Here is a 26,666-nt window from a genome sequence, read left to right as displayed (position 1 = left end):
TGCAGTGAACATCCCTCTGCCTGTGGAGCATCTGGAACCCTTCTATGCCTTACTACGGTCCACTGACCTGGAGGTGCAGCAGATGTCCTCCTTGTCCCTTGTCAACTTCTTGCTGGAGGGAAATAGTGAGTAATTAAACAAGACACCTCTCTTCAGATGAAAAAGTAATCTCTTCAGCCAGACCCAGACAGCAGGATGGCACATCTACACACCCAGATCTACAGAAATCCAAAGTTGTGTAGGACAAATATTGTGTAGGACACTGACAGGACAGGTGTGAGTCCACTTCTGTCTACAAGCCACATAGATACTGGTGGCACCAGGATATACCAGATTCCTCCAGCTAGGTTATATCATGTGGCAAGAGATCTTGGCTCTGTGTGCAAATGCTGATAAATTATTCCCAGACCGGTGTAGGAACAGCTGTGCTATTCTCATTCTTGGATCAAGAGCCCACTGCTTAACCTTTCAAGCAACAGATACAGCTCTTAGAAATAAATCCTGCCTATGAGACTGATCATTTTCTTGTCATTTATTAGCTGGACTTTGGTCTGAAATTGCTTGTAGAGTAAAAAAAAAAAAGAAATGTTTAATAGAACTCACTTGTTTCTGTAGCTAATAGGACAAATGTAATTGAGATAGGGTCTGGGAGCTGCAGATGAAAAACTTTCCAGTAAAGTTTATGTTGATAGACAGGGCATGAACACCCCACACCTTCTCAATGGAGTCCTTGTTGCATCTACTACTGCACTCCCTTGCACCTGGGCCACAACAGGTATTCCATCATGCTGTCCCATAACAGCAGAAGACAGTCTTCAGCGAAGCTAGCTTTTTTCTTTTTCTTTTTTTTTTTTTTTAAAGGATCTTGCTGCAAATAATATCATGTCTCTATTTACAAGTGAAAAATAATATTTAAGGGGTAGACTTCAGAAGAAAAAGAGGTGGGGCTGAGTAAATTATGAACCTATTGGAAAGTTGCAGTTGTGCTTTCCAAAATGAACCTTTCTGGAAACAATTGCTAGCAGAAATATTTTGGACCTTCTGAACTAGAACCTCTGAACATCTCTTACAGGCTTTTATGAGTCTGAAGAGGAACTGAGCAAACCAAGCTAGGGACTGTGAGTGCCTTTCAGGCTGTTTGCATCTTAGGTCTACTTGCATAATCATAATATAGGCCCCCAAAGCAGTCAAAGGAAGATACATTCTTTTCACAAAGGCATTAACTGTTTAATTTTCTGTTTGTCCATTTTTTCTTGCATTTATGAATAGTTGACAAAGAATTAGTTGTCCAGATGGGTTTACTTGAGCCAATTCTGGATCTGCTTGAGTCAGAGGATCCCACTGTCCAGTGTAATTCCTGTGCTTGCACCATGATTTTGGCTGTTTCAGGTGAGTGTGCTGTTCTTTCCCTTTATCCTCTGCGGTGAACTCATTCAACTCTTACCGGGTGTTTCAAGCTGAAACAGTGAAACAACCTATTTGCAGTTGGCTTAAGAGTCACAAGATGCAGCAGCCAGTTTTGGTGTTCCACATCATAAATTCAGTCTCTTGAGATTCCAGTTAAGATCTTTTTCCCAGTGTTTCTGACTTTCATTCTCTCGTGATTACAAACCTTTTTCTGATTTCCAACCTAAATTTATTCATGACCAGCTTATCTTAATTACTGTCTACACTGGCTTTTGCTTCAGTAGTTCTGCCTGTGTTGTGTCTATGTTGATGAGGCTTCTCCATTTTACTAGACTGAAAAAAACAAGCTCATTTAAGAATCTTCTTTTAAGTGAGGCTCCTCCATTCAATTTCATAGTCATTCTGGGTGTAAATAACACGTCCCAGAAATGGAACATAGCCATTGCATCTGCTGCTTTTAGTACCACAGACCTCAGGCATTGTTAGAATCCCAAGATATACATAAATGCTGCAGGAGTTCCATTTTGACTTCATCTCTTCTGAAAGAGAGATCACCAGAAACGTGCAGTATTTCAGCTGGGGTATCACCTGTGTCTTTTATTATGGCATCCAGGGAAATATGTTTGGTGGTACATCTCATGATAACACTTGCTTTTTTTGTGATTGCATCATGGTGATGCCATCCTGCAGCTGACTTAGTCTTTTTCCTCCTCTGCTGCTATTTCCAGCAGACACCAATTAATTAAGGGTCTGCAACAAACATTTCCAAGTGCACATCCCCGCATTTTGTGCTATATGGTTTCATTTTCTTTCTGTCGCTTTTCTTCTAACTTGTCTGTCGTTTGTAAAATATTCCAGTCCTCCACCGCATTGACAGTGCTGCACTCACACTTTTGTATTAACTTTCTGGTTCAAAACCAACTACAAGTCCTTGTGGAATTCCACTTGTAGCTGCCTTCCAGATGGTCATTCCCATTCAGCAAAACTTGCTGCCAGCTTGCTTTTTGTAAGTTCCTTATCCATCATGTACTACTTGCATTTGTCACCAACTTCTTTTGCTTAACTATATTTCAAATCATGATATAGATGTTTTCCTAGCATCCAGACAGATAAGGTCAACCACACTTACCAAAAGAAATGTTATCACGTTAGTCTGGCTTATTCAACCTTTCGCAAACTGTAATTCTACTGTACAAATTGTGTAAAGGCCTGTATAAAAGCCGTGAATAACATTTATTTCCCTTCCTGTAGTGTTTATTCCACCACTTTCCCTCTTCAGTGTGGGAAGTTGCAATCAGATCTCCCAGGAGGCTGAGAGAAGCATGGTGAAAAAGTTACTTCCTCATTTAAGTATTTGTATTGCAAAGTGGGCTTGCATAAGCAGGCTCCAACTACATCAAAGTGCTGATTTGCATTTTATCCTTTTTTCCTTTTTTTCTCCCAGGTTTTTAAACACTTTTCCCTTTGAAACTTATTTTTAAGCAGTGCATATTAATACGGTCAGGTTGAGAACTCTGTATACTACATTACTTTGTATAGAATGCAAATTGCCTCATTTAAAGTCTAAATTAGGCATGACACCATTGAAATTTTAGGTACCTGGCCCTAGAAGGACTTCTTTATGTATGGTCAGTGAAGTTATGTCCCTAAAGATCTACAGAGAGAGATCCCTTCACCTATTTTTAAGCAGCCCACAGAGAAAGCAAATTGTTTGTGGACCTAAGGGTGTTCCTTGGTCCTGAAGGCACCCTGGCCCTTCTAGATACCTGTCTTTAACCCAGGGTATAGGGAACCCTCAACCACTCCAGATCCAATCCACCTTCATCCTCTGCTGAGGGTAGTCACCTGATGCCTCTGCACACTGCCTTAATTGCCAGTGTACTTCTGAGCACATGTATTTCAAATAAAGCACCCACGGAACTTTCGAACTAGATAGGAAGGCATCTGCTGAACACAGAGGTAGGCAGTCCTACAAGTGCGCAGGCTGGACTGCTGTCTGGGATTTGATCAGTGTTGAGGATCTCTGTCCTGGTTTCACTAGGATTTAGATGGGCTGGATCCATTTATTTCTTTTTCAGACTATATTTAGCTACCACAGCAATGAGAGTAAAGCAAGAGGCAATTCTCTATAGAGTTTATCTTAATTTTAACTCACAGACTCTGGTATCTTAAAGAGGCTGCTTCAGAAAAGTATTCTGTTCAGTTATGTCCTTCGAGTGAGCCATTCGTGCTTCAGAGTGGTTTAAAAAAGATGAAAATGGAAGCACAACCAAAAGTTCTAAATCCAGGAAGGGTAACGTATCTGAATTCAAGCATTTGTGGAACATGTTGTGTGAAAGAGTGAAGGAAGAGGCAACATCTGAATTCTCAATCTTTTTACCTCTTTACCTCTTCTTTACTCAATTAATGAGAGTTTACATCACACCAGGCTGGTTTCCATCAGTTGGAGCCGCAAAAAAGAATTTCTGCTTCTGCTGTGGGAAACAAAAGAGCAATTTGCAGGCTGATTAGATTGAAGAAAGGCTTGTCTACAAAATTGACCATAATATTTCACCAGAATAATAGCTTCCCACATGGAAAAGCTATTTTTAAATACATGAGTCTTCCCAGAACAATTATTTTGCTCAAAAATTAGTGTATTTTTTTTTCAGAATAAAAGGTATTTCTTTCAGTATAAAATATTCATGTGAAGGCAGAAGAGGACTTATCCTGGAATACTAAACTGATACTGGCTGAACTATACTTGAATAAATATCCTGGATTATCTTGGTGTGTCAGTTTCCCAGTATAGACAGGCTGCAGGTATAGAAATAATGACTTTATTCTCTTAACTCTAAATTAGTTGGCACCTGAAGAGTTGATCTCATCCAAATACCTTTGCATTTCTTGCTTTCTTCTGCTTCATGTTTCTCTCAGCAAACTTCCAGAGACTGGCCATTGTTTAAACTGTCTAGAAATGCAGGTAAATGAAGGAATAACTCAGCTAAAACTCCTGTGGTCTTCAGTGGCATTTTGGTTCATATAAACAGCGGAAGATGTAGACAGTGAACTTAGCTTTTTCTTTTTATAAAATAATCTGCAGAATATTGTGACATTAAGATAATTTTTTATTGGTCTAATTCCCATTTAAATCTCATCAGCTTCAAAGATCATAATGGCCAACACTTTATTTTTTCAAAATTATGCCACTAGAATGCTTATAAGATACAAATACAGATAACATATAGAAGTAAATAAGACAGTAAAGGGGAGAGGACCATAGCTGTCTCAGTAGGGCAGCAGGTTATTTGTTGCAAATGTTTTGATGGCCTTATGGTAGAGGGGTAAGAAAGAGCATGGTGGGATTCTCTTCAGTATGGCACAGCTGAGGCTACCTTCAGTAAGTCCAAAACAAAAGGAGTAGAACTAAAAGCAGATTATTTTTTTCTAAATTGTATTATATTTCATAGCATAGTATAACTTTATCATGTGTAGTATACTTATATACACTGTATATAAACATGCTATATAGCATTTTATAGTATATAGTTAATTTTATAGCCTTATTTAAGTATTACAGGGTGGTTTTTTTCCCCTAGTTTTTCATCCAAGAGTCTCAAGGGACTTTGCAGATCTTGTCTGAATTCTCCCTGTACCTCAGGATGTTGAATACAACTGTACAACTTAACACACTGCCATGCAAGGAAGCATCACCACTTCAGAGAAGCATCATCTTTTCAAATTCCAGTGGTTAAATTAGATTCTGTCTTTAGAAACCACTGCATTGCCTGTAGCTGTCAAAGGACTGACACAGGCACGCTCAAAGAGAGAAACTGTCCCTGAATATACCCTGCTAAGTTAATTCCGTTTTACCTGCAGTCAGTTACGTAGTTTGTGGTTGGCACACTGTGAGTATCTTGATAGACATGCCAGGAGTAAAAGGCAAGTATGGCACTTCGCTAACCTGTCTAAAGGGACTTATGGTCCTTTTATTTTAATCATCCCAGTCACATAACAAAAGCATTGAATCAGCTGTGATAGATCTATGGCTAATTCAGAAATCAGGAGTTAGTTTCTTGCCCATTGAGCTCTTGGAATTTTTAACAGTTTCTTTTGCGCATGCAGAGAAATTTTGATATATACCAAAGAGTCAGAGAAGTGAATGCTGAAGAGATCTGGTCCTTCTAGTTGTCCTGCTCCTGGCTCACAGTAAGGTGGATTTTTTTTCTTTCTTTCTTTGTCTGGTTCTTTTCTCCAGAGTCCAACCGAGAGGCTATTGGCGCTGCTCGAGGAGTTACACCTCTACTGTCTCTTGCCAATTCCTACGATCCTAGAGTCCAACAAAATGCAGTTGGTGCTATTCTCAACCTCACACAATCAGGTACTTTCTGACTAATACTTTATCTAAAATTGCTGAAAGAAAATTTCTCACTGGTAAAATGTAATTCAGAAGGGTTAAGGCAAGAATAAAAGCATACCTGAGCAACAAATTATTTCCTTTGCGCATGGCATTCATGTTGATACCATAGGCTGATGATTTAAGTTTGGCCTCTCTTTAGCTAATACAGAGATCCTTTTTGGCTTAGGACCACAAGAGAAAGGCTTGATTTTCAACTCCAACAGGGCTAATGTACAAGCACTTAAATAATCAGTCAAAGAAATAGGAAAAAAAATCACTTATTAAAGAAATAACTTGGTCTAAAAAATCAGCAGCACATTTGCTGGTACTTTGAAGCAATCTCAGAAGTTTATCCAACAAGGTCAAGCTCTAGGAAAGTTTGGCTGTTATCCCTAACAGTGTTGGAAGATGCAAAATATAACAATTATGGGCCAGACATTAAAGGCTCATTGGGATACCTGCCAACAGCTCTAGCAAAAGCCCTATTTGGTCCTCTGCAATACTATGTGCACTACCATACATTAACTCTGAAACAAACCAGCATTAAATCTCACCTATTTAGATGATATATCATTATTCCACACCACTAAATGATGCAGTTGTCAGTAATGTGTCTTATCTCTTTGTGGTGGCAGGGAATGGTTGGCAAGAACTTCTACAGTTGACTATTACACTTCTGTTATTCAGAGTTTTAAAAATTTGTTTTTTAAACACAGAAATCATGGTGAATATCATACCTGAGTTTTTTCAGCTTCTGTAACAATGCAGATTCTGAGAACAGTCTTTAGCATAAAACCAGCAAAGGCTTAATTGATCAGACAGCCTGCTAGCCATTTTGCTAAAATGTCTGCACACTGCTATATTGCACAAGCTCTAAATTACATACTCTTCAGTCACACTGATTGGCATATATTTGGACAACATTACCACTCTCTAGAATCCAGTGATTGTGCATATCCCTCTTGGATGGTGCCTCCAGATGAGAGGGTGGGAAGGGGAAAGACACCCTAACAGCACTTTTTTCTTTTTTTTTTTAATGGCAGAGAAAATCCAACAGGTCCTATGCAAGGAAGGAGCCCTACCGGTTCTTGCTTTGCTGCTGGAATCTCCTGACTCGGAAGTGCAGGTATGGGTCAAACAGGTCAGATTTTTAAATAGTAACTGTGACTGTAAGGAGAGCACAAACCACAGCATGTAGAAGTGAAAAGGTGGAGAGGAGGGAAGCTTTCTCTGGAGAAGTGGGGAAACATGAGAGCATCATGGTGAAACTCAGATCAGTCAGATAATGTAAATTCAAATAGCTGAATTTGTCTAGCTCCACAGGAGAAAGTTTGTGATGCAGAAGTGCATCTGCTAGCACAGATGAATGCATGCACACAGTTGTTATGCGGTTACCTTCTTGTGCCTTTCAGATCATCAAACAAGTTGCAGACAGGCCTCTTCCTCTGTTGTGGGGTTTGTTGGGGTTTTTTTGCATCCTGACTTTGATCTTCCACTCTAAGCAATGTTACTAAGTGTTCTGAGAGGCATAACTTGCAAAGATTTTTTTCTTATTATTGGACATATCTGGGAAATCTTCCTATATTACACCTACCACAGACACCTCTTTGTGACTCTGCCTACTTGAGAGCTGCTCATGGTTCAGAAGTATGCTGATGAAAAACTATGAAGCAGAGTTGCAAACCTTAAAATCCACTAGTTCGTTCATTCAGTCCTCTGAGTAGTACAGGATTGTTTCCTCCATTGGTTTTAGTTCTCTCTATTCAGATTTCTTTTAAATGTCTGAAGGGATGGAGCCTCTGAAATTGTTTTCTGCAAACTGTTTTAGCATTATCAACTTTCTGTGAGATTCATCTTAAAATTTCCTTTTCTGAAGTTCAACCTATTTCTTCTAATTATACCTCCCTGGTAATATATACTCTTACACATATAATCCTCCCTATCATTACTGTTTAAATCCTCTGCACATGATCTTGTGGCCTGCTAGGACAATGACTACATCCAGCTTGAGTAAATAAATGTAAACATGTAATGCAGTAGCTGCAGATGACCTAAGTTAGGTGCCAGCAGCAGTGTTGTTGCAGCAGCACAGTACATTCCCAAATACCCAGGGTCCTGATGGGTTTGTACAACATACAATGCCACAGCATGACTGTGTAGCTATACAGATTGCATCACTTTTTCTAGAGGAAGCCCACCTAGGCTGTTATCACATCTACCCAATAAAACACCCTTTAGATGAAAAAGCACTTTTTTTTCATCAGCTCTAGATCTGAGAGTTTCTGCAATTTATTTTTATTCTCTTATAACCTGTCACTATTGTGACCTCCTCCTCTCCCTCTACTTTTTTCTTGGCTCTCTGCAGTATTACAGCTGTGCTGCCCTAAGCAATGTGGCAGCTAACATTCAGCACCACGAAGCCATGCTGAGACCTGGCAACAGATTCCTGCTGCGGACACTCATCTCTCTCCTATCCTCTTCTGTGGACAAGGTAAAGCTGTAGCTTTCTCTTTATGTGAAAGGCATCACAGTAGAGCTATGCGCTTCCAGTTTCAGTTTTGCACAATTCTGCTCATCTACTGTACAGGTGCCTATGTGGCATCTTTCCCATGAGAAAAGACATATATTAGAAGATGCATAGCTTCTACAAGGTCAGTGCATGGAGAAAGAGAAGGGAAATCCTTCCACAAGTTGTTCCACAGCCCTGGACACTTCCTTTAGACTAGGATAGTGTGTATTCTTTAAGCTTGAAACTAAATGTGTGAAGTTCTTTGACCAGGCTTTCAACTATCTTGGATCATTATTTCTGCAACAGAATGTATCTGAAGCATCTGTTATGGTACCCATAACTTTGATTACATGGCTTCAAAGAATAATATCTTGAAAATTTTGCTGTTGGGAACCACACCAACTTCAATAAGCCACAGTACAGGATTTAAAGGGTGGAACCTTAAACGCTGTGTAGGAGGGAGGTGAAAAAAGGCAAAGCAAATGAGCCAGATTCACTCCGGTTTCCTATTTTATCTGACGTTCTAAAATAAAGCAACATCTAAACCCCATTGGCTTTTCCTCATCAACAACAGGATTACTGACACTAGAGGAAGTTGAAAAAAAAAGTCATCAAAACTCTGGAAAAAAAAATAATCCCAAAACTTGTTCTCTGAAGATAATGTAATAGCGTAGTAGTGTTGTCACATTTATTTTGTATACAATAACCAAGAACATGCATTACTGAAACGCTCTTTTTTCCCCCTCTCATTCTTTGTTTTTTTCTTCCCCCTATTTGGCATAAGCAGGTTTCAAGCCAGGCATGTGTTTGCCTAAGGAATTTGGCTACCAGTGGTAAGCAGTATCTTTGAGATAACCAAATCACACTGTTTCTTTTTCTTTCTCTCGCTGCCTTTCAGAGTGAGCACAGTGGGTGGGGAACCTTTCATATTAAAAGCAAAGTGATACCCTATTTTTACATTTTAATTGGATGTTAAGGGAAGAGGGCGGTGCAGTGCATACACAACTAAATCTGCCTCAGAGCTCCCAGGTAGGGAGAGGAAATAGCTGGACAAAGGGAGAGAGACAGCAGAGGTGGTCTTATGCACAAAGCCTTTGCAACTCACTTAAGTTTTTCACCCTTCCATGTTTCCTAAGCATTAAACCTGAGAAGGACAGAAAGTCACCTGGAATTTCTGCTTGAGTGGGGACCTGCCTTCTCCCAAGGCATGAATCTGTCTATCATTAAATAAAATTTTCTTCTCCCAAGCATTTGTCATTCTCTTAAAAAAAAATCCTCTCAAATGCCCAAGATCTGTTTCTATGGCATCCTTGGGAGGTGAAAGCAGTGGACTGGCATGTTCAACACTAGAGCCCTAGGGTCCAGAGCAGGGTTGTTCATCTAGAAAATGTAGAGGTGCTTAATTTTCAAGCAGTCACAACTTCGGTGGAGCTGGGAGTGAAGGAGCTGCTGCACTGCTCCTTGGCATGCTTGAAAAAGCCCTGGTCTGCTTGGCCTTTCAGGACTGCTGCTCCATCTGCAGGCTTTGGCACTTGTTTTAGTGCTCCAAAGCACTCGTCGAGGTTGAAGGGACAAGTGGGGTATAAGGATTCAGGCAGCATGGCTGATCTGTTCCCTGGCTAACCATAACTCTGCAAGATAGGTGGTGCTTGGGGAGGTCTTCCCGTCTGTGCAGCAGCAGCTGCCACCTTCTTATTAGGTCTTATGCCAATTAGGTCTTACCCAGAAAATTCCCCTCCTTTCTTCTTGCTGAAGTCCAGACACAAACTGAAGGGTGCCCAAACCTATGTTCTGCTCTCAAGCCTCCTTTGGCAAAAGGAGCCAGAACAAAGGAGGGTTTGTATTTATAACTGAACATCCAGCATTATCCTAGCCCAAGGAGACGGCAAGGTCCCCTCTACACTGAGGTGCAGTGAAGTGTTTGAAGTTGGGGCCAGAATGCCTCCTCATGGTGCTGTGAAGCTCCCTGACCTTGGTTGTCTTCCCAAACCAGCAGACATCCAGGCTGAGATGGTTGCTGAGGATGTCCTGTCCAAGCTGCGCTCTCTCCTGGCATCTGGCAGCGAGGACGTGTGCCGTGCCTCCATCGCTCTGCTTTGGATACTGTCTCAACACCCACACAACCAGGTAGGGGAGGTCATTTCCCAAGACCAGAGGGGAAAGCGTAGTTCTGGCCACCACCTGGTGTCATGCTCCATTATGGCAAAACTGCATACAAATTCATTTTGAGAATGACCAGTAGGCTCTGTGAGACTTCCCAACCCTTCTGTCACCTGCCCAAAGTAACGAGGTTTTGTCTGGTGCACCTCCGCTGTCACTAACTACCTGAGGAGCCTACCTGTTGTGGTGAGCGGGATCCAAAGGATCCTGTAGTTAATCAGATCGCCTGTAAGGGGACCAAGGGAAGGGTGGAGGAGCAGATGGGTGTCTGACACCTTGGGTGCATGGACACTGCATAGCATCGTGAGGGACCGTAACCATAGGGGCAGCTGAGGAAGTTATTCCTTGGTAACAAAGCTTCACATTGAAAAGCAGATAAACCAATTAAATGCGTGCATTTAAAGTGCATCAGTGCAAAATAGAGTGCAAAAAAACCCCTTTCTTACATGGACAGTTACTTAAGAGTACCTTTGCATAAATTCAACATCTTTTAAATTTGGATCAAGGCAGAAAGGGAGGTGCATACAATTTGAAGTCCTGTCTGTCTTTAGCTAATTCACTAGGACTTTCCTGTGTCTCATCGCATCTGTTACAGAACGGTTCTTTTGCCCATGTTCAGGGTAAACACCACCATTAACCATGCAACACTATGCAAATACATGGAGAAGTCTGACTAGAAATAAACTACAGCAAATAAACAAAACAGGCACTCCTTCAGTACTTTAGTACTACAGTACTAACACTGTACTTTCATCCTCTCCGCGTAAAACAGCAAAACCAGTAGGTAGTAAACTGACAAATTATTATGATTTTTAAATGTGCTTTTCCATTACAGTAATTAAAAACATCCTGAGGAACGTGGATATGAAGTGGTTTTTGATAGGTGTCTTAAGCTAACAATAACCTTTTAAGAGAGTCTGAGTTTGGGTAGATAAAGCAAAAAAAAAAAAAAAAAGTGAGAACCTTTCCTGCCACGTTGCTTTAAGCAGTAGTGACAGACAGTCTGAGTAACCACAGCTGGGCTTAGGGGCTCCTCGTGGCTGAAATACGCTCAGCTTGATTTGAAATTTCCTCCGGATATTGGAAGCCTGATGTCCTTACATCTCAGTTGCACGTACGCAGCTTTCCAATCCAAAGGCACTGTGGGTTTGTAGGTTTTGTGCTGGCTACATTCGCACCAAACACCCTCATTGCCTGTCAAACTGCCTCATGCAATCAAAACACAATTTGCTCTCAACAAGCTTACAATTGAAATACATTAAGTTAGTTGGAGGCTATTTGCAGGGTAAAAATGTTACTCAGTGTGAGGCATTATGCTGGAACATTGTCCCCACCCACATTTGCTTTTCTTGCCTCCGAACACCATTTGCACTTTTTGTTCTCCCTGCAAAGAGTATCCACAGCTCCCTTCCTCCCCGATCCTGAAACGTGTCCTTACCAGCGCTTCAGCCCCCCAGCTACAAGGGGCACATGGCACCGTGTCAGTGGGAACAAAGGTGTTGGGAGCTCAGTCTTGTTACACCAGCAATGAAACAGCCCATCCTGCATGGGGGAACAGGGTCAGCAGCAGGAGGCTGGAAAGCAAAGCATTGCCCTTGGGGGTTTATTCTCCAGTGAGAAGTATCCAAGTCTCCAAATTTGTTTTAGTGAGCAAACACGGCTGTCCCTGACTACTGAATGTTGCTGCTTTGTGCAAGTGAGCCCTGGGCACTCTGAGAAGAGGCTGACCTCTCCTCACTCATATCCTGCCTCCCCACCTCCAGGCCGTTTCTGGCCTGTTTTTCAAATCCTTTCAAGGTTTCTTTCTCCAACTCGGGCTGAATACTCTGTGAGTGAAAGAGGGACTTCTCCATGGGAACAGCTGTTGGAAAACAAACCACCAAACAAAGCTAATCTTTACAACCAAGTCAAGTGAGGCTTGAATTATTACAAATACTACCGAGGATACAATAGGGCAGAATTCATCTGCCCTTTCGTTACCATGAAGCAAACCCCCAGGAATGCTTCACAGGAGCTCCTCTCCCTGCTTAAGCCTCTTCTTTGTGATCCCCTGGCTGGGCTGTTGAACGCAATTCCCGGCAAGCACTTGAAAACTTCCCTCTTGCAGGGGGAACTTTATTCAGTTCTCCCAAGGACAGCACAACCCTGAAACACTAAAGAAAGAGTCAAGTGTTGTAAGAAAACAGCCATTTAAATCATACTCCTTTGAGCAAAGACCTGGAAGTCAGGATGGCAGGCATCCGTCTATACCAGATGATGCCACCGATTTTCCACTCCAGGTACAAAATAACTTCGCATTCCCATCTCGCTACCTGGTAAACAGGGGATAATATTTATCTTGGCAAGAAAACCCTGGATAAGGGGTACAAGTGCAGCATTGCAATTGTAAGTGCAGTGGCTGCTGGAATGCTTTTCCTTGGTGTGCTTTTTTTGTTGTTTTGTTTTTTGTTTTTTTTTTTTTCTTTAGTCTTGGGAGAGGTGAGATCAATATCCATCTGAGCCACCAGATCCATTTTTACTCAGTTTTCTCATGATTCCTTCATGCTGTGCGGGATTGAGCCAGAAAACAAAATCTGGATCCCAACCATATGCCAGCCAAAAAAAGAGGTTCAGCAAAATTTAGAGTAATATCACTTGCTAATGTAGGTCCTAAATAAATGGAAGAGCTCGGCAGGGAAGTCATTATATATTAGAAAGTTCATTTATAGTCCATAGAAAATTTCCTCCTCTCAGGCTGTAGCAAATCAAATAAGGGTGCTGTTAGTTGATGGGATTATACAGAAAAGAGGACAGTTAGTCCAGAAGCATAGAACAGTCACCGATGGTAATTTAACTGGATTATCTAAAATTATATTATTTCTTCCTTTGAAGGGAAGCAAAATTAAAACCAGAGAAAATGTACAGCTATATCTGCATATAGGTTTCTTTAAATGCCCTGAGTTTAGGCACAGCACTGCCCTTTCCATCTATTTTCATGTTTTATTTTAGGATTGCTGGTTGTGACAGTGCTTAAAATGAATGTACGTGAAGATGTCAGCTGATATCAAAAGAAAATAAGATGCACTTTTGCAATTCAACCTAAGTGAAAGCAAGATGCAAGCTAAACTAATTCTTAAAGACATCTGCCTTTCAGCACTGCTTCAGTGATCCTGACATTTCACAGGTTTCAGAATTATGTGATTTTCTCAACTGTATATAGTAGCAATGATTTGGTTTGTCTTGAACACTCTCGCTAATTGTAATGTCTCAAATTCTAATTTCTAAGTAGCAAAAATAATATAGTTAATTGCTAACAAATGTAAGAATGGTATAAAGAACTCAAAATTCCTAAGGGAAAGAGACTAAAAGAAAAAATGCTCCCAAAGGGAAATCTTTTGCTTTTAACTGCAGACCCCACCCAGAGCCTGTTGAGATCAGGTTTCTTTTATAGAACAGCCGTGCCTCCTTAATCCACAGTGTTATTGAGGAAACTACCTGCGCAGTAATCCAAACTCAGAAGATCTGATTCAATTAATATTAGTGGTGACTGGAGGAAGACCACATTCCCAGAGAGAGGGACTCAGTAAAGTCCCTCTAGAATATCCATCAGACAGCAGATAAATGTATTTATAAACTCGGAAGATGCTGTTCAGAACGTGTTACTAAAGTGATGCCCGATTACAAACTGATCTAAATATACGGTCCATTATTGTAGGTGAGGTAAATTGCCGAGGTACTCAAGGACACACCACTGCTGCTACTTCACTGTGTACTTTTGCCTTTCACACCTACCCTGACCACTTCTCCTTCCAGTCAGGATCACACGGCCTTCCCCTGACTACCAACAACCTCTGGGAAGCGTTTGATACAAACGAAAGTAAAGTACTGGAACCAAAAGACTCCAGCTTTACATAGCAAGTGCTCTGTAGATCAGTGCCAGTCAGTAGACCATGTTTTGAGAGAAAAAGCACTGGACCCAGCTGCTACACCAGTGGTTTAAATGAGCCAAGTAATGCTTTTCTTTCAGAGCTAAGATCTGTCTATCCATCCACAGTTGTTGCATTGTGTTGTCTGTACTGGATGTAACTGAGATACCAGTTGCTCTTCTCAGGACATTCTGGCATGTGCGGAGCTACTGCAGAGCCTGGGGATGCTGCTGTCAGCACACAAAACAGACCCTGTGATTGTTGGCCATGCTGCTTGTATCATCAAAAACCTGAGCCTTTCCAAAAACAGACAGGTAGGTACCCAGTACTTTTTAATGGAACTATACCCTGGGAGTTTGCACTTATATTTACATCAAATCTGCATTACCCACGGAAAAAAAATAATTTTAAATGAAACATACCCCAAGGATACTCTACACAAAATTGTCTGTATGAATAAAAGGATCTGATGTGCCATAATGAAAGGGGGTTTTACTCATATTTTCCTAAAATAATACAAAAATGCTAATGAAAATAAGAAATGTCTAATTTTTCCTATGAATAATGTGGTTACCTAATTTGAATAACTGCATCACAGGTATAAAACGTACTTCTAGCAAAGACATTCCATACTAATTAAAGAAACCATCCAGGAAATGCCGAGGTTTGTTATAAACTGAATCCTTATTTCCTAACTCCTACTCTTTGGCTGCCCTTAGTTATCCACTTATGGTGTTCAACACTGATCTAATTTCACTGCCAGTTTTTTTAATATAACCCCAGATATTGAATGTACATTTTTGCTGGTTGGCAAGATACTAATTGTGCTGAGATGCTACGAAGACCTCTATTGTTGACTTTGCTTCTAATGCAATCCGTACCGATGGATACATTTCCTTTCTCCCTGCCTTTTAAGAGTACCTTGATCAAACAGTACCACTAGTAACAATCAATACTGGGGGGAAAACCCAACCCAAATCCTTGTCTCCGCTTTGCCCCACTTTCTAGTACACACTTTTGGAGACTCAGTTCCTTTTTTCCTCTTTGTTCATGATCCAATTACCATTAGTTCCAGAGATTTAAAGTAGCCAAAAGGAAAACTATTTCCAATATTTTTTGTCACTTATACTAAGATAAGAATTACATGAATTTCTGATAATTGTGAAATCCATTTTTTGCAGGGAAATAGATTCCCTCTAACTTGACAGCCCAGAGTAAAAGTAGAAATGGACCATCCTTTCAAAGTTTGCTTTAAAAAAATCGCCATATTTGTCACTTAAAACCTGTGACTGTTCTGTTATCAACAGGAAGCTGGTTCACCTTCATAAAACTTTATAATGTATAGAGTACCTAGCTCTCACTGCATAAGTGAATCCACAGCCATGAGTAGGAGTGCCAGGTTTCCAGGGTCAGTTCTAAGGAACCATCCCTAAAATACATGAGTCCTTGGCACAAGAGGAAAAAAAAGGTTTTATACCAACAGGACATGAACAGAGTATGGGAGCTTGAAAGGCAGCAGTCTTGAATCCAGCTTCAGCCTCTAAGCAGCAAGTTAAAAAACTACAGCATAAAATGAGCACACAAAAAATGACAGTGCCTTTTGTTGATAGACACCTGAGCTCCCTTATGGAAGCGTGAGCAGCTTTCATTATTAGGACCTCCCAGAGAGCCGATAACTTTGTGATTCAACTTCACTATAAGCAGTCACCTCCAGGTAACTCATTCAGGACTCATTTCTTGGTCTCATGTGTTTTTTATCCAGGTCAGCTACAGGCTAAATCTCCTTTCTTTTAACTTACTCTTTAAAATATATATCCCAGTACAGAGACATGCTGTCCAACACTACTTTTAGCATAGCAGATTCAACCTAAAAAATAATGGATACACAGAAATGTTTAATTCATAACATTTCCCTCCAGAAACAGAACTCACCTTTGCTAGTGAGAGGTCAGCTCATATTTCTGCAGATGAGAGCATTTCAACACCAGAAAGTTTTCAAAGCCCTGGAGGCAATAAAAGAAATAGAAAAATGTCCACGTTTCCCAATGCTTTGCCCTGTAGCACTCAGCTTATTCACCTCTGCAGCAAGACCTGAGCAAATGACATCTTAATACTAACATACAGCCTGGTACAGCAGCAGTAGCTCAGGGAAGTCTCTGAGCTCAGAGTGATCTGTGATCGTGAGAACATCCCACAGAGCGAGCCCTGAGAATGCCTAAAATCAGGTGATCTCTGAACAATCCAAAGTGTTTGCACCTGGTGGTTGTAGCTCTGGGAGGAGATGTTTCCATTATCGATGTTTTAGCCCTCAGTATTGCTTAGTTGGTCAGTGCTTCTGAAGTCCTCAGACACCACTAAAACATAATGGAAGTGCTAAACATGAGTCTCTTTCTTGTTGCAGAGAATCACTGAAAGCCCATGTGTTGAAGGTCTTCTCCAGACCATGCTTTCTACCAGCATTCAAGAAGACTCTCTTTGTTATGTGACATCTTGCCTTGCTGAGCTAGCAAAGCAAGGTAGGGAAGCAACCCCACTATAAATAGCTTAATCTGAGAAGTGTATGTATCCTTTATTAATCCTAATGATGATGAAGCACAGCGGGTATGTACAGCCCAGGTCTTTCCCTTTAAATTCATGGAGAGTTTTGCCGTAAGCTTCAAGAGGTGCAAGATCTGACTCACTGGCAGGACACGTGGGCTCCATTGTTAGTGCTTGTTTCTGTTGAACTGCTTAAAATTTTTTACTCAAAATTCTTTGTGCTGAACTTCACTGCTGTGTGCGGCCTGTCTACTTTACTTGTAATGCCACCCAGTTTCTCCAGCTGAATTAATTTCACAATAGCAGGAACTAATATAAGAAGAGAAGGACTAAAATACAACGTGGCTTTCTTTTTTAATTTTTTTTTTTGCACATAGATTTTACAAGAGATCCCAGAGTAGCACCTGTGGAAGGTACGGCTCTTCTCATGGCAGAGGGGATCAGTGTAAATTTTCCCAGCCTGCACCAGCATTGGATACTCTTTGTCGAATTTTTCATCATTTATATCTGTTTTAACTGCCATGCAACTGGTGACATGTCACATTTAATTTTGCAGGAGGTGCCCAGCAGCTGCTGGGCAGACTGAGCCCACTAAGCAAGAGCAGATCTCATTCACGAAGTGATTCATCCATTCTTTGAGAACATAAAGCCAACAGAATAAAAATCCATCAGCCTTTCTATGAATTACATCTGTGGCCCTAGCTTACTGAGAGCATAACCTCAGGACACGACCCTTTTTTACAACCTAAACATACTTACTGCACAAGTTCAGCACTTATTTTGCTTCTCCAGCTGCATGAAGGGTTTCCTATTTAGACAGTATGGTTTCTGGCAGACCTCTCACCTTCGTTTCTTCAACACTAGACTTTCAGTTTACAGACTACTCTCTTACCTCTCTGTCTTCCAGAAGGAGCCACGTTACGCATGGTCCAGTGGATGGATGAGCCCTTGACAAAGTGCTTAGTGAGACTGGCTGGCCATCTGGAACATACCGAGCCATCCTTCCATGCTGCCTCCATCATCCAGCACATGATAGGTCACGGTAACTGTCACACAGCATTAACTGTGCTTCCAAAGAGATTTATGGCTGGCTGGAGTGAAATGAGCCTTTTCCCAAATGAGTTAACTGTCAGGCATCAAGCAACCTTTACATTCCTATAGCATCCTCTGTCTGGTGTCTACAAATTTGTTAGCATAAAAGCACCCGCAGTCACCCTTCAAATGCTCATAACAGAGTGCTTGAGTGCATGAGGAAGCCCAGGGATGAAAATGGACCATAAATAAAGATCTGATTCAGGTGTTTGTTGCCTTCCTCAAGCACTACCATTCTGCAGGTCTAGTCTGTAGCCAGTTCTGAAGTCCTTAAAAACAACGTAAGTAGGAAGGTGGGCAAGTGTAAAATACTCCTTACCAAGGGAAAGATGAGAACATGTTTCAGACAAGAGTCATCGTTTCATCTGTTTGACCCTCCTTCTGGTGTATCCGAAGTGATAGCATTCCCCACAGATGGGAGCAGAGGTTGGTAGAGGCAACTCCAATGGGGTGGTTGTGTTCCAGAATTTTAGTTCAGCTCTGTTCCCTGACCAGCAAGAGGAAAGCACCTTACCGAACCAGACACTGCTGTTGCCATTGTAGACTAGATTAGCGGGAGCAGTGAAGTGGCTTTTAAAAACGCAGTCTGTTTTTTTAAGTTTCAGTGAGAGAGAATGAAAAGAACATTATTTTTACCTGCAGAAACAAACATTACATAGCTTAATATACTCATCCTATGCAGACGAGACTCTTTAAGACTTGCAAGAAAAAGGTGTTCAGGTGATTCTTACCATGGTTTCTAGAAAAGCATGGTTAGATTTTAGATGCGAGAGAAACTGAAGTTTGTGGTTTTCCCTTATTGGAGACTCATCACAAACCTATTTGAGTTCTACCATGGAGGATTTGCAACAGGACAGACTGTCAAGTAGCGAACAGAGTCCAACAGCACAATCACTTGATGGATAGGTTAGCACATCAGGCTGATCAGTCTGTCAATCAGCATGCACCTCGCACGAGGACCAGCTTCCTAGCACAGCAGCCCACTCAGCGTTTTGTTTACCTGAAGTATCAGCAATACCATTAGAGGCTATAGTACATGGAACTTCTTTGCTGTTCTTTGCAGTAACATTGGTTGTAGCTGAAGGTAGGCAAGTCATAATGACCTGAAATGTTATTACAAAAATCAGTTTTCAAAATGTTTTATTGATCTCCAGTCATTCTCCTGATTATGCAGAAAAAACAATGGTTTTGTTGAAGTGTCACATCGGAGATATTCAGGCCTACCTCAAGAAATTTCTTACCCACCAAGAGATCCGCTTTCAGCAGCTGGGCATCGCTACGTTCTGCAGACTGCGGGAAGGTAGGTCCTTCATGCTGGGATGAGCCCCCAGCATGCTGCCAGACGCTGCCTGCTCCTGTTAGTGGGAAACAGGCACTGCATTATAGCAAAAATCACGGTGCTGGGCAGCTTCCTCTGGGGACTGGCTCGGTTCACTTAAGCAAACAGAATAATCTCAAGGGTAGCCGTTACCTTACCTGTTTTTAAGTAATGAAGAGTATAATGGTCAAGGCAGCATATTTTTGTTTGTTTGCTTTAAAACCAAAGGCTTTCTGGTCAGCCAGGAAGCAGGACATCACATACAGATGTTGTTATCTAATATAAGAATGTCTGGCACTAGATGCAACCTAAAAGCTTTTCAAATATGAATTTAGTTTATTTTGATAAAGCAAGCAAACAAGCAAATTGCATGATTAGCTAGTATTAAAGCTGAGAAATCTCACATCTCTTTCCTACTTAACATACTGTTCCTTAGTTTTTCTTTTTCCCTTTTTCATTAGTGTTTTTGGTTTTGGGTAGAAGTTGAGTACAGATGGGAGCTGTAATAAATATGGTAATAAATGTATATAGCATGTATCTTCACATACGTAGAGCCAGAGCCTGCTATGTTGATAGGCTGAATTTGGCAAACTGAGGTTTAGATGTCTGGACCAGGAGAATTTAGCAGCAAACAGTCTTGAAGGGTCATAGGGATGAAAACTGGATTTGTATGTGCTTTGTGTGGTAGAATATTGTTCTATACTTTACACTGTAATAAGAATCATCAACTGCATGTAACCTGACATACAAGCTTTCTAAGCACCTCCATTAAAATACAGGGGAAAACAGCAGATTGCCTAACACTTGTTTTTCCTCTTCAGATCCAGAATTTTCATTAGCATTCAGAAAAAGCCAAATAGCCAAACTCCTTGAGCAAGTCCGTCAACAAACAGAAGAAACTCAAGAGCTCCTTAGGGCAGCTATTTGCCACGAAGACAGTTAATATAAGCTGGATGGCTTATGACAACTTACGAAGTCCAAGAGCCTGAACTTTCAGAGAAGACAACTTTTTTCATTGCTTCCTATAGTTTAAGTTTTCCTGTTACTTGCAGTTTCATCATACAAAAGAGATGTTCTGATAACAAGAATCAGAGCAGGTCAAAAGACAATCCCTTGAACACTTTGGCTGGCTGCTGAAGTGTGCTCGAGGACTAAGGCTACATTCCTTCCAATGGTTTGGAGAACACCTGTTACACTTGGTTAATCTTCCATGGTTTGTTTTTGTTTGCTCACACCTCTCCTCCTCCCCCCAAAAACCCAGTGTTTGAGAGGTTTTATCATGTTAACAGGCCGATTCTACTCAAGAGGCACCTCTCAAGTACACATGTTACTCTGCATTCATCTTGATTTTGTTTCTGTTTCATGTCCCTTATTCCAGAACACACTCCAGGGACTTGACTTTAGAAAATAATAGAATTAACACATAATATAAAAGTGGCAAACAAATATAACAGGTTACTACAGGAAATAACTGCTGAGGGACAACTCGGAAATTAAAAGAAATTTGTAAGAAACAAGAATAGGGCAAGTGTTAAGGCTGATCCTTGCCTGCAGTGCAGGCACTACTCTCCAGCAGAAGAGCAAAGGCACGCTGAGGCAGGTAAATGTTGCATATGTGTTCAGAATACAGCAGCTACCATGAATGATTTGGGTGAGATGTGTTTGAATACGGAAATCTGCATTCTGCAAATGGTACATTATTTCCAAAGGTACTTGCAACAGGGTAAAAATGAACATATTTGGCAAAATTAGGAATTGATACTATATTTTGATATTGATACTTCATTTTGAAAGGAGTTAAAGGACAGAAAAAAAGTAGTAATATGTTTAAATTCAACTAATTTTCTTATATATATATACAGGATACTGAACAACCTCCCCTTCCCCCTCTTCCAGGAGGAAAGAGGGTCTCACAGATCTTTTAGCCAATCATAACAGTATTTTTGAGGGGAAAAGAAGTGTAGCACACAGCCTTGAAATTATGGGGCACTACATTTTTTAATGTAGGTTTTAATTGCAAGAGAACAGTAAAGTCTAATAATCATCATCATCTGTTACTAATCAAATTTCACCTTTGATCAATACACTTGTTTTTAAATAGAAGAATCCTCCTGGAGCTTCATGTTCAACTGGCTGGAGTACTGAAATTTTGGAACTACTCTTAAGGCAAACATCTGCTCCCAGATAGCACCGTTTCTTATGAAAACATTTCAGAAGAGTTTCCTGTCTGTCATGGTTTAACGGACAGGTAAAGCAGAACCCGTGCACACAAGCAAAGCAAAACAAAGAATTCCCTTGCTACTTCCCATGGGCAGGCAGGTGTTCAGCCACCTCCAGGAAAGCAGGGCTCATCACACGTAGTGGTTACTTGGGAAGACAAACACCATGACTCCAAACATCCTCCCTTCCTTCTTCCCTGAGCTTCGTATGCTGAGCATGACGCCATACGGTATGGGATACCCCCTTGGTCAGCTGGGGCCAGCTGTCCCGGCTGTGCCCCCTCCCCACCTCTTGTGCACCCCCAGCCTCCTCGCTGGTGGTGGGGGGTGAGGAGCAGAAAAGGCCCTGGCTGAGTAAGCACTGCTCAGCAATAACTGAAACATCCCTCTGTTATTAACACTGCTTCCAGCACAAATCCGGAACACAGCCCCATACCAGCTACTGTGAAGAAAATTAACTCTACCCCAGCCAAAATCAGCACATTGTCTTTTGAGCTATTTCTGACCATGGTATAACTCTTACGTGCTTGTAGAGCTTTAGAGCTGCTACTGGATATAAACATGGAATAAAAGATTAATAATAATAATAAAAAAATAATTCTGTCAATGAAGATCTCAACATTGCATTTTACTACTGTGGCCCAAATCTCTAAGCTTAGCTTTGGTGCTTGGGGGAGGCATTTCTGTTAATGATTCTTTTCAATAACTGCAAGTTCTCTCCAGTAGTACTGTTTTTTTTTAAAAAAACAAAACAAAACAAAACAAAAACAAAAAACCCAACCAAAAACATACTCAAAAGCCTCTCTGCGGTGCAGTAAAAAGAACAGGGAGACAGAGACTTCAGATACACATGAATACTGAAAATGGCATACTGCTGTAACAGGAATATTTTTTTTTGAAACCTCATGTGAAACACCCATGTGCTCAGCTGTGGGCAGTTGGGCTTATTAAAACAGAGGACTACAGAAAGCTGAATGACATAGCTAGGAACAAAATCAGAAAATCTCAAACTTCAGGCCACCTCCTTGGGTAACCAAATCATTTTCCAAAAAGAAAATCAGTGCAATGTTAAGCAGTGACATTATAATCTGTCCTGTATCTGTATTCTTAGGTACTTAATTGCAAACATTATTTCAAGGTCTAACGAGAAAGAAAATAATGAATCATCGGGAATGAAGAGAGAAAAGACATGTGAAACAAGCAAAACTAATGGTGAACAACCCAGTAGTTGTGATGTACCGAAATTAACTCACTGAATGTTATCCCTGTAAGCTTTTATGTTGTGCTGTTAAGACACAAGCAAGGAGCGGCGTCTTTCCAAAACACACAGCCTAGCTGCTGTGAAAGGCTGCTACTCTGTACCTTCGCAATAGCTGGCTGCAACTTCTACAGCTGCTAGTGCTACCTCACTGAGTAGTGAAGTGTTGCCTCTGATAGTACAAGAACAGTTTCAATCGCAGGCAAAGCAGAGGGCCTTCATTTGATACCATATTTTATGGTCAAGAATAACATTCAACAGAAAAGAAACTATTTTCCCCTGCATTTAAAGAAAGGGACTTAACCAATGACTTCAAATTTCAATACTTATATTTTTTTTAGGTGGTTGGTTGGGGTTTTTTTCTGATTCAAGCACCTAGCTTTATTCCCAACTCCCTTTTAGTCTGTGGATCGGGCCCTTGAAAAGGAGGAACTTTTCTCTCTCTCACTTGAAGCAAATCTGGAATGAATATAACTATAAATTTTTTTTATAACTTATATATATATTTATATATATAATTTATATATTATAAATTTATTTATATAACTATAAATGTTTTTACTGGTCTTGTTTAAAAAAACAAAACACACATGAGAAACTAAGGAGGCTCTTCACCTGTACTGCAAACACTGAAGCAAGTGTTCAAACCGGATGAGCATACTTTATACCTGAGCCTAAATAGATCAAAATCAGCATAATGTAAACCTCAGCCTAAATGAATCTTCACACATAAAATTGAAGCTAAATCTTACTGGCTCACTCTTTGCTCTGTTTCTGTCTGAAGTGACTCTATACTGATTTTCTAGTAAAGAGATTAGAAGAAACCTGAAGAAAAGTTTTAAGCAGACCAGGAGTAGCAAGAAGAGTTTCCCATCGCAGATTGACTCCTGCTTCAACTATGCAAGAAAATGAAAATATAAATAGAAATAAATATTTCAAACAAGTTTTATTTGGTACTTACATGCTATATATAGGTTTAAAGAAAAACTACATATTTTGGACACTTGAAAATATTGTGGCTATGTACATGGAAAACTGAAGAAAGCAAGAAAGGAACCAACTTATTTACTGTGTCACAAGCTACTATTGAAAGCATTCTGACTGAATGGCTGTTTTTTCCCCTTCCAGATATATATTCTGGCAGGTAAGTCTCTTCCATTGCATTTCCATTGCTTTTATCCCATTGCCTGTGTAAGATGAGTACTTGACAGCAGCAGAAAGTAATTTCTTCAAAAATTCTTCAGCTTTTGCCTCAGAGAATTTCTTCCTCTAGCAGAGATTTTCTGCACACCTTCCTAGAGGCCTAGCTCAGTGCTCACTCAAGGCAAGTACAGGAATCTTAATGGTACATTCTCCAGCAGCATAAACCTCTGTTTCCCCTAGCCAAGGATCTTCTCACTGACTTCAGTGAGCAATGCATCAAGCCCTGGTTGGTGCTTCAAACCCAAGTACCTCGAGCAAGCTCTACTTGCAACAGCATTGTTAATCAAAGGACAAAGAGGCGCAAGATTTTACAGTTCTGCCCAACAGCAACCTAAAGTGAGGGATGAAACAATGACAGTGGAAATCAGCATCAAACTAAAGAGAAAGCAACCTGCATTGACCCTTTTACCACTCAAACTGCACTGCTTTATAAAAATCACACACTACATCACAACCACAAACAACGGCCATTTTCCATTTGCTCTGAAACGAGCAAAATAAAAAAAATCCCCCAACCAACCTGCTTCATCATCCAAGACCCAAGTATTTCAGGTTTCACAGAGTCTTCAGTAGTCTGATAAGTCAAAGTCTTCCATCATTGGGAAAAGCAGCAATTTATAGGACTCAGAACAAGGTATTTCCTTGTGTGTGCGCACACGTGTATACGCCTTTTACAGTATTGTGAACATGGATGTAACTAAAGAAATCAAGTTTGCAGTATCATTTTACCACATTTTTCTAATTTATTCAATTAAACAATTTATTTCTGTACTGAACAAAATTCATAAATACATCATCTAGGAGAACAATAGGTTTTCCTCTTGTCCATGAAAAAATAATGCTTTCAAATTTTCACATTTTAAAACCTGCCTTGTCTTGTGTTTTAGAGAAAATGTGAGAAGATCATAGTGACGTCTCAATTTACAGAATGTCCCTGTAGGAATTACATTTACAAGAACCTGATACAGAAGCCTATACTTTGCCCCCATAATTAGAGTTCTCTGCAATAATATTTAAACCAACAGGTTTAAATGAAACACCCCATTAACTCTACTTGTAGAGCAACGAGGTATTTATTTTTCAAGTATTAGAACCACAAAGTGTAAAGGATTCTTTGCCAATTTTACAATTATGCCTTTTAAACCAACACCCACCTTTTTAAAAAAAGGATAAGTCCCACCACCCAAATCAGCCCATTGCTTTCAGATTCCAGTGTCTTGTGTCTTAAGGAATGCAGAAATATCCATTTACTAAAGAAAAAGCTTGTTGGAAAAAGCCATATTAAGTAACGCATGTGAAGCATGATTTTTCTAGTGATGAAAGCTATTAAAGAGGTGATCCGAGTCTATTCCCATCATTTTTTCTGCTGTTTTACTAAAGTCCTTCCAAAAAAGATATTCAAGAAATCTTTTAAAAAACTGGAGAGAAAAAAAAAAAAAACACTCCTTCATAGCATGGAGGAAACTCCACTGGCTGCAGAGATACTCATATCACCTTTGGTTCTTCAGAAGAAACAATCAGATCACTTCTACAACAGAAGGTATCAAAAATGACAGGTCAGCAAAGCATGACAGTACTTACTTAAAATGCTATGCATTTATGTGATTATTTTATTGTAAGGTGATTTTCCTTACATATTCTAGCCACAGAAAAATAAAACGGTAGTCCAATTTAATCTGTTAAATTAGTATTTGTTTACCTAACATCCTTTAAAAGTTGTGACATAATTCAGAAAAATCCAGTGTGCTGCAAACCATCCCTCAATATTAATGTCAGCAAGAACTTGATGAGGGAAGTACATCCAGAATTTTACCCAGAAGGTAGATACCAGCTCCCCTTCTGCGTGTGCTTATCAGATATTACGCTTACAGGACTGGAAGATGAGTGCTGATCATAAGCTAGGAACAGCAGCTGTCACTTATAAATTCTGTTTTGAAAGCAAACATTTTCGAGCAACTTTGAATGGTAGAAAGTAAAGTGTACTTAGAAAGCCTCCCTCAAAGAAGAGTTAAGGCCTCACCATAATTTGCACTGCATCTGTATGTACTTGGCACAAATAGCTTTACAAAGAGGAGAGATGCTCCTTTCCCCAAATAATATGGTGTTTAAAAATGCTTAAATTAATCAACTTATGTCAAGAGCTCTAAGTCCTCTGTCAATTACAACACATTACAAGTGTTAATGAACCAAGGCAAACCTACCTGCTGTTTGATGTGTTTGAACACTATCAACCTGAGGCAAAAGAGTCCCCTTATCTTCAAAGGCTAGCATTGGATTCAAAGGAATTTCAGGACTATTGCTTCCATCGTTGCTCATGGCATCCAGCCGGGATGGTTTAGAACCAATAGGCAGGTTTATGATCTCTTCAAAGTTATCATTCTGCATAGACATTCCATTTCCATTCGCATTTTTCTCTGGATTGAGATTGCTGAAAGAGAAGCATAGGTTTTTCCTCACACACTTCATCTAAACCAGAAATACAGCTTTCCTCAAAGCAACATTACAAATGGAAGAGAATTCTGCATTAATGCCAAACATTCTTTTAGCCAGTAGAAACAAACTTTTGCTTCTACCACAGTAGAAAATCTGTTTTTGCGGCTATGTACTAGACACGCCTTCCCTCAAAGACACAGGGTAGTTGTTACATTTGGCTACACGACACCCAGAACGCCTTACGGA

General features: G+C 40.3%; 2 protein-coding genes across 13 annotated transcripts in view; one reads left to right on the top strand and one right to left on the bottom strand.

Annotated features, from left to right (window-relative positions):
- The window catches only part of LOC308064909 (uncharacterized protein), a 31,636-nt gene extending 10,625 nt beyond the window's left edge, over nucleotides 1–21,011 (top strand). For 10 of the 11 annotated variants that reach the window (XM_080390157.1, XM_080390162.1, XM_080390166.1 and 7 more), the window contains 12 exons: nucleotides 6–125; nucleotides 1,270–1,389; nucleotides 5,645–5,767; nucleotides 6,829–6,911; nucleotides 8,151–8,276; nucleotides 9,082–9,127; nucleotides 10,288–10,421; nucleotides 14,545–14,673; nucleotides 16,761–16,875; nucleotides 17,805–17,939; nucleotides 19,164–19,289; nucleotides 20,129–21,011. In XM_080390157.1, coding sequence (XP_080246283.1) covers nucleotides 6–125; nucleotides 1,270–1,389; nucleotides 5,645–5,767; nucleotides 6,829–6,911; nucleotides 8,151–8,276; nucleotides 9,082–9,127; nucleotides 10,288–10,421; nucleotides 14,545–14,673; nucleotides 16,761–16,875; nucleotides 17,805–17,939; nucleotides 19,164–19,289; nucleotides 20,129–20,250 — 1,379 coding nt within the window. In that variant the 3' untranslated portion in view covers nucleotides 20,251–21,011. The remainder of the gene's footprint in view (nucleotides 1–5; nucleotides 126–1,269; nucleotides 1,390–5,644; nucleotides 5,768–6,828; nucleotides 6,912–8,150; nucleotides 8,277–9,081; nucleotides 9,128–10,287; nucleotides 10,422–14,544; nucleotides 14,674–16,760; nucleotides 16,876–17,804; nucleotides 17,940–19,163; nucleotides 19,290–20,128) is intronic. The other variant, XM_080390160.1, reaches the window with a different exon arrangement.
- A 1,268-nt stretch (nucleotides 21,012–22,279) lies between these two features.
- MAP7 (microtubule associated protein 7) overlaps nucleotides 22,280–26,666 on the bottom strand; it is a 131,735-nt gene continuing 127,348 nt past the window's right edge. Inside the window, exons 19-21 of one of the 2 annotated variants that reach the window (XM_080390128.1) lie at nucleotides 26,189–26,415; nucleotides 23,347–25,515; nucleotides 22,280–23,277 (exon numbers count right to left, since the gene is read on the bottom strand). In XM_080390128.1, coding sequence (XP_080246254.1) covers nucleotides 25,505–25,515; nucleotides 26,189–26,415 — 238 coding nt within the window. In that variant the 3' untranslated portion in view covers nucleotides 22,280–23,277; nucleotides 23,347–25,504. The other variant, XM_080390129.1, reaches the window with a different exon arrangement.

The sequence above is a fragment of the Falco punctatus genome (genome assembly GCF_963210335.1).
Source record: "Falco punctatus genome assembly, chromosome: 5".
NCBI classification, from domain to species: domain Eukaryota; kingdom Metazoa; phylum Chordata; class Aves; order Falconiformes; family Falconidae; genus Falco; species Falco punctatus.
This window is presented reverse-complemented; position numbering and strand designations above follow the sequence as displayed.